At 46.4% G+C, this 6,968-nt stretch overlaps 3 protein-coding genes across 3 annotated transcripts; 2 read left to right on the forward strand and 1 right to left on the reverse strand.

Annotated features, from left to right (window-relative positions):
- Window positions 1-66: 66 nt before the first annotated feature.
- Window positions 67-2,115, forward strand: FOMMEDRAFT_143663 (cytochrome P450 monooxygenase; the record flags this gene model as incomplete). Its single annotated transcript, XM_007272021.1, has 6 exons — window positions 67-327; window positions 432-824; window positions 882-1,338; window positions 1,398-1,793; window positions 1,859-1,958; window positions 2,044-2,115. Exons 1-6 carry the CDS (start codon window positions 96-98, stop codon window positions 2,113-2,115), a joined length of 1,650 nt encoding a protein of 549 aa, XP_007272083.1. The 5' UTR covers window positions 67-95.
- Window positions 2,116-3,835: 1,720 nt separating this feature from the next.
- On the forward strand, window positions 3,836-4,587 carry FOMMEDRAFT_32433 (uncharacterized protein; the record flags this gene model as incomplete). Its single annotated transcript, XM_007271970.1, has 2 exons — window positions 3,836-4,142; window positions 4,187-4,587. 2 exons carry the CDS (start codon window positions 3,836-3,838, stop codon window positions 4,585-4,587), a joined length of 708 nt encoding a protein of 235 aa, XP_007272032.1.
- Window positions 4,588-5,161: 574 nt separating this feature from the next.
- On the reverse strand, window positions 5,162-6,677 carry FmMnP1l (manganese peroxidase 1; the record flags this gene model as incomplete). The annotated part of the gene is made up of 8 exons (XM_007272022.1): window positions 5,162-5,223; window positions 5,285-5,459; window positions 5,514-5,975; window positions 6,030-6,133; window positions 6,192-6,256; window positions 6,308-6,371; window positions 6,433-6,550; window positions 6,612-6,677. The coding sequence occupies 8 exons, from the start codon at window positions 6,675-6,677 to the stop codon at window positions 5,162-5,164; spliced, it is 1,116 nt and encodes a 371-aa protein (XP_007272084.1).
- Window positions 6,678-6,968: the final 291 nt, after the last annotated feature.

Below are 6,968 nucleotides of genomic sequence, written 5' to 3' on the forward strand. Positions count from 1 at the left end.
TATCGATCTCGCCCACAAGAAGACTGGACTTCTCGTGGCTAAGAACTAGTGCGCTGCAGGTTTCTGGCTGACTAGGGCAAAAAAAACCGTCTATCATGATCTTGATCATACTGCGGGTATTTGTTGACATTGGCTATCGCATCTGGTTATTCCTCCCGTGGATTTTCTTGGTCGTACATTTGATACCTTATCTCGTTGACCGGTATCATATTCGGAGAAATGGTATAACAGGTCCAAGTCTTGCCAGATTCTCAGACGCCTGGCTTGGATGGGTCGTAGCTAACGGTCGCCAGTCCGAAGTCGTACACGAGATGCACAAGAAGTTTGGTAAGTTCTTTGTTCCTTATGAGAATAGGCTTGCTTGCTATCAACCGGTTATCACTTCATGATTACGATTATCGTTGTGAACTGTACTAAGTAATGCTTTCTAGGTCCAGTTGTGCGTTTAGCACCTAATCATGTTTCTATCAGCGATCCGGGTGCCCTGCATGTCATCTATGGTCATGGAAGCGGACTATTGAAATCTGGATACTATGAACCTTTTACCGCCGTCCGTCCTAGCATTTTCAGCACACGATCAAGGGAAGTGCATTCGAAGAAACGCAAAATTATCTCCCATGTCTTCTCTCAGAAGAGTGTGTTAGAGTTCGAGCCTTTTGTCCACCTTCACCTTGCTGAACTATTCGAACATTGGGATAAAATGTGTGACGGAGGTAAGGAAGGTCTTTCCGGCACTGAGAGTGAAGGTGGCTGGAAGCGCCGTGGCGGACAAGCCTGGTTCGATATCATGCCGTGGTTCAATTATCTGGCTTTCGATATCATCGGTATGACTTTATCTAAGGATTTTCAATGTGCTATCAGCCTTAGTCGCCATTACTTAGGTGATCTCGCTTTCGGTTCTCCATTTGGCATGGTTCGCAACGCGAAAGACGCTGCCCCAATTGCAGTAGACAGGAAATCTGCTATGGCTCAGTACGGGCCGGTAATTACTGACAACCGAGGCCTGGAAAAGCCCGTTATTGATGTGAGGGAGGTACATGCCATAAGCGTGTTAGAAAATCGCATGAGGTTATCTGCTCAGATGGGCGTTCTTCCGGCATGGTGGCGCCCGATAGTACGACAATTACCGCGATTTGCACAAGGTGTTCAAAACTCAAAGGACCTTGTGGATCTCGCCGTAGCAGCAGTTGCAAAGCGCATGGCGTATCCGACGCAGCGAGACGACATCCTGAGCAAGCTTCAACAGAGTCGAGATGAATACGGAAGGCCCTTGACTCAAGAGGACTTAACAACAGATGCGATCACACAGCTGGTTGCCGGGTCGGATACAATTTCGATGTAAGCCTTCAATAAAAATAATACAATTTCACGCTTATTGTCATACTCTGCAATTACAGCTCATCATGTGGGATAGCGTACCACCTTGCTGCAAACCCGGATGTTCAAAGCAAGCTCCAGAAAGAGATCGACGACGCGCTCGGTGGATTTGACGACCCGATGGTGACATACGCGCAGATCAAGCACCTGCAATACCTTGAAGCGGTCATTAATGAAGGTTTACGCGTCCATCCAACGCCAGGCCTTGGACTACCTCGTGTTGTCCCAGAGGGTGGGCTTAATGTTTGCGGGAAGTGGTTCCCAGAAGGGACGATTCTCAGCGTTCCGACATACACAATTCATCGTAATACCGGAGTATGGGGTGAGGACGCAAACGTGTTCCGCCCCGAGAGGTGGTTTGAGGGTGATCAGGCTGCTATGCAGAAGGTGTTCAATGCGTTTTCATTTGGCCCAAGGTCTGTATTCAAGAATTTCTGATAGGACGAACGTAGTTGCGGTTGCTGACGATGCAATGATCTAGAGCGTGCATTGGACGTAATTTGGCCATGATGGAGCTATACATCATTATTGCATCCATCTTTCATCGATACGAGCTTATACTAGAGGAGCCAAACAAGCCAGTAAGTCATGCATATTGCGACTGACGCCGCAATAGTTCTAACTGTTCTAAATATGCAATCACAACTCATTTCTCCTCCGGTATAGCTCGAAATTCACGAGGCGTTTATGCGTAAACCAGTAGCCTGCCATGTCGGTCTGAAACGCCGTGGTGCTTGACAACAAAGGGTTGTTTTTAGCAGTAGATTAAAGAATAGAGAGATATACGATATGCACGTCAATCATTAATATTCTAGTAAATCTACCGCGAAATATTGCAGATGTACAAAGTTAGGTTTAGTACAGCTGTTGTATAGTTATATTAAAACATATATACAGATCACTGGATTACTGTAGTGTCTTCGTTGCCCGCGGAGTTGAGACGGAACCGAAATGAAATTCCGTTCACTTTGAATTTGAAATACAATTCACAAAGAACAGTTCTTTATGTGAAGGACAGAGAATGATGCTCGAATTGAAGAGTGATTCGAGAGCGAGTCCCCCAAGTTCGGAGGATCTGCAAAAATAGGAACAGACGGTTGGTCAACATGTGAATAACAGCATCAATGAAATTAAGTATTCGCCTAAAGTATATATAGATGACTTAGGACGAGACAAAATTAACTGCTGGTAGTTTTACTGAAAGCCAGAGAGAGTCGGAGAATTATCAATCTGCTCAAGGAACGGACAGTGTAGCTTCTTATTTGCACTGGGAAAGCTGCCATTGAGAAGCAAGGGACCGTCCCGATTTCAGACGGCCAACTATTTACCTCGCCCTCGAACCTAGTTTTTTATTACCGAAAAGTAGATGGGCAGAGAGGAAGAATAAGAGTAGAACGTGTTTCATAGCTATCATATTGTGGTAAAGCGATTAGAGAAAGCCTCGAGTCGTGGTCAAAATCAACTTGTGTCCACTACGAGTGTGACTTACGTGATGTCACAGTTACTTCTATGAAGGATGCATCTGCGTTGAATCGACACCTTCTTTTCTCGTAGCCACTAGTCAAGTCCGCAACCGCCTTCCGTCCATTGGAGAGTGTAAATATTGGGAGGTGCGCAGCCATACTTACCTCAAATACGCTGTCAACTATTATACGAGCACTGGAATTAACTGATACACTGTTAACTGATGGTCTGATCTCTGGACTTGCTGCATCGATTGAGGTGGTGCTGAGGGCTTCTGGTCCACCTCTTCTGCTATCTCCGATATACACTATCCTGTGAACTAATTCTATTCGAATTTGATGAAGCTGAAAACTTAAAAAATTACTGTAATATGCCTATCACCCTCATCATTGCAGAAATGGACTACAATAATGTTCTAAAATTATCTGTCCCGATTCCCAAGGAGGATGAATCCTTCTCATCTGGATAAACTTGTCATTTAGGCGGACCTGGAACGTGCAAAATGGCACGACTTCTTTTCGCGGTATCTTATACTTCATCTTTCCACCTCCTAACTGTCCTGTTAATTACCTAGCAAAATGTAGCTCCGTTTCCAATATGAAAAGCCTTCTCAGAGCATTGGACGCAAGAGATCGCGTTGGTCTAGAATTTTCTTTGTGGATGCCACTTCGAAATACATGGAAGTGAAAGGATAGTGATATGCTGGCTAGGATCGCTGATCAATTCTCACTCAGGCACTAGAAGTCAGTGCAAAGGTGGTCAGATCTTTGTTTACCTCTACGCACATCATCACTGCAAGATCCTTGGGTGGCGGACGAAGTTATTTTCGGCTTACGAGTGATGCTTGTACCGAGACTCACTGGTAGCAGGTATCCCAGCAAATACTTCAATGGGGATGCGCGCGCATATATAAACCAGACAAACTTCAGCGAACAAAGACCAAAGAGCACACAAGACAGTCTCTTAACTCCACGCGCAGTTATTTCAATTGACCATGAAGACTTTCTCTGCTCAACTCATCCTCCTTGCATCCTGCCTGGGTACCTTCGCTTTGAGCGTACGTTCTGTTCCGCAGGCAGTGGTAAACGACTGCCCGTCTGCACAAGAAGTTAGCTCGTCGGTCATCAGCGTCAACGGCGAGAAAATCCTGCGCCAGGTGTTCGAATGCCCAGAGGGCAACTTCACCTCGGCCTCATTCGACCCATCCAAGGCGCGTGTCCTGAATTCACGTTCCCTCTTCGAGGAGCGTAGTCAAGCGGAGTGCACTACTCCGAACCCTGAGTGCCAATGTGGATCAAGTGGTAAGTCGCTAATTGGCAACCAGTTAACTGCAAACGTTGCTAAGTCAACATCCCAGTCGAATGTGGTTGCTTTGAAGACAGCAGCGGCCCCTCTTCAAGCGACTGTAACTCCCTTCTCGGCTCGACGCCCGTCATCGCATCAATCCAAGGCCCGACATTCATCGTTGGCCCCAACCAAGTCCATTCTTTAACGTTGAGAACGTGCACGCTCGGTTTTATCAATCTGGCGAGTACGAATTCTGAGTATTGCTGGGATGACCTTGTCAGTTCTTCCGACTTTCTGTCTTCCCTAAATGAGAGTATATTGAAAATGATTCGTTCCTCTCTCTCCCAGGCGAACAGCATGAACAGCGTCTTCTCGTGTATGACCGATTCACCCATCGCTAGTGCCGTATGCGTCGCTTTGGACCAGCGTTTCGTCTCGCGCTTGGGTCTTAATCAGTGAAGGCAAAGGTATGAATTGTACTGCGGTTGAAAACACGGCTTGGAAACGGTACATGCTCGCCCCGTTTTGTATACAGACACTTAGAGTGATAAGTATCTGTATAGACTTGTTATTTGTTCTTGTGTCTGGTAGATTCGTTTGCCTTCTCATGAATGATATTATATTCTTCTGAAATGAAAAACGTCTCCGGCTTACGAATTATACCTCGAAGAGTTTATACTTTCGTTCGGAATGAACTAGAATTCATTCGATACGATCCTTGCCACTCGTGTTCCGAATCAACGTTGCCACAGACACTCCAAGATCTAAGGGCGTACAAATTAAACTGACTCTAACTGTTGAATAATGCACACTCAAGTCAGTCATGCACCGCGACTTCAACACATTAGGTATCTGAACATTCAAATATCGTATGAACCACATATAAATATTTAAATATGCGATATTACGCGCATAATAAACCCAGAACCGAATATTGTAGCTTTACCGATAAATACCACTAATCCTTGAAGAGTAGCTTAAGCAATAGTCCGTTATGGCGATGGCCTGTTTCAAGCATGAATATTATGCGAGTTCAAGATTCGTCGCAGGTTGCTTCGCCAGGAGGGCAGGAAGGGATCGTCGTTTCGGCACCAGCTGAAATAGGAAAAAAGTTAGGTGCGATAATGTAGCACTTGTCAAAGACAGGAGTACTCACGGTCCGTAGAAAGAGTAGGGAAGGGATGGTTGCAGACTTGCTGGATATCCGAGAAGTTCTTCGTAGCAGGAAAAGTGATTGACTTGGTAAATTTCGCCTTCGGTGCGGGGACAGCTTCCGAGCAGTCGATGAGTTGGTTCCTGTCATGACCGAGGATTGCCATCTTCTTCATGGACTGATTATTCGTTCAGTGCCGTGTTGATTAAAAAGACGAAAGTGAAGGACTAACCGTTTGGAATGCCGTCATCATGTGAGATTGTTGGTTGATCATGTCCTGCCAGAAGCACGCTGTCTGCGGGTCACGCGCAATCGCAAAGTCAGATTGCAAGCGCATCTCGCCTTCGTCGGGGAGTGGCGACAGAACTTCTGCACCGTCGGAGTTGTTTTTACCGAAGGGGAGACCCGTACCCTTGAGCAAAACTTCAAGGAAGATCTGCGAATCAAAGGTAAAAGGCGTCGTGTCGAAGGGAACAGCCGTTTCTCCCGGTATGAGCGTGTCGGAACGCGCAACGGAGTGCGAAGCAAGAAGATTGACTGTGTCTTCTGCACTGAGCCCCGCATCTGCCATACGAGCAAGAATCTTGCCAACAGGGTCTTGTGGCAGAGGAACGGTGCCCTGTTGTGCAGGGATAGTCGCGTTGGGACGGCCTGCGAGGAACTCGAGTTGAGGTGCTCCTGGACAGTTCGAAACCTGTCACGATAAGTCAATAACTTTCCACAGAAAATCATCACGAAAAATACATACGGCAACTGCTCCCGCAAATTGGATGAGATCCCCGGCCGTGACATTGAAGCTATGGAGGAGAGGCGAGAGCAAATCGACTGAATCATCGATGCCGGCGTTGGCAGCTATAGCCAAAGAGTTAGATAGATCAAAGTGGAGAATCAGGAGCTGAAAATAACTCACGATCATTGAGTTCGGTTTTGTCCGTGTCGGCGAACAGCATGATCGAGCCATCGGCACCATTTCCCCTACGAAGAATGTAAGTATAAGTCATTGAATAGTCGAACAGTTCTACATACTTCAGCTTTCCACTGGCCGAAAAACCGATAGCGTCATGGAACGTCAGGCGCAGAGACTCGTGAGCTGTTAAGCACAAAAATCATTAGATGCATGGATGTATGCATGAAGAATGAAATTGACATACCGTGTTCTCCACATTCATTGTTAAAGAACTGGTCGGTCTGAAGTGTGTCGGCGAGGTCGAAGAATACACAGCACGCAGGGTTCTTAGCAGTATGCTTGCCGCCTGGACATGCAGCCCTCTGAAGGTCGATCAAAACATACGATTAGTCACGAGCAGTAACTATGCAAAATGAACAGCACCTTGAGTGTGGCCGCACTAGCCAATGAAGCGAGAGCAATAAATGCAACAGAGAGCTTGAACACCATAGTGAATAGAGTCAAACGAAAGTATATGACTGAACGAAAGGCGAGAGGTATCGATGAGACTTGAGAAGTGAAGAACTTGAGATTCGTATGGAAGGTCTTTTATACCAAAACCGCAGTTTACTATCAACTCAGAGCAGTGTTCGCCGTTCATAGCTGTGAGACCACAGCGACATTGATAACTGCACTTCGGCATATCGTTCCGGACATTTACAAACACCAGGATACACGGCTCGGCCAATACTGTCCTTCACAAAGCGCATCCTCACGTTCAGCGCCTAGTTCGGTACCCGT

This window comes from Fomitiporia mediterranea (genome assembly GCF_000271605.1).
Source record: "Fomitiporia mediterranea MF3/22 unplaced genomic scaffold FOMMEscaffold_20, whole genome shotgun sequence".
In the NCBI taxonomy this organism is placed as follows: Eukaryota; Fungi; Basidiomycota; class Agaricomycetes; order Hymenochaetales; family Hymenochaetaceae; genus Fomitiporia; species Fomitiporia mediterranea.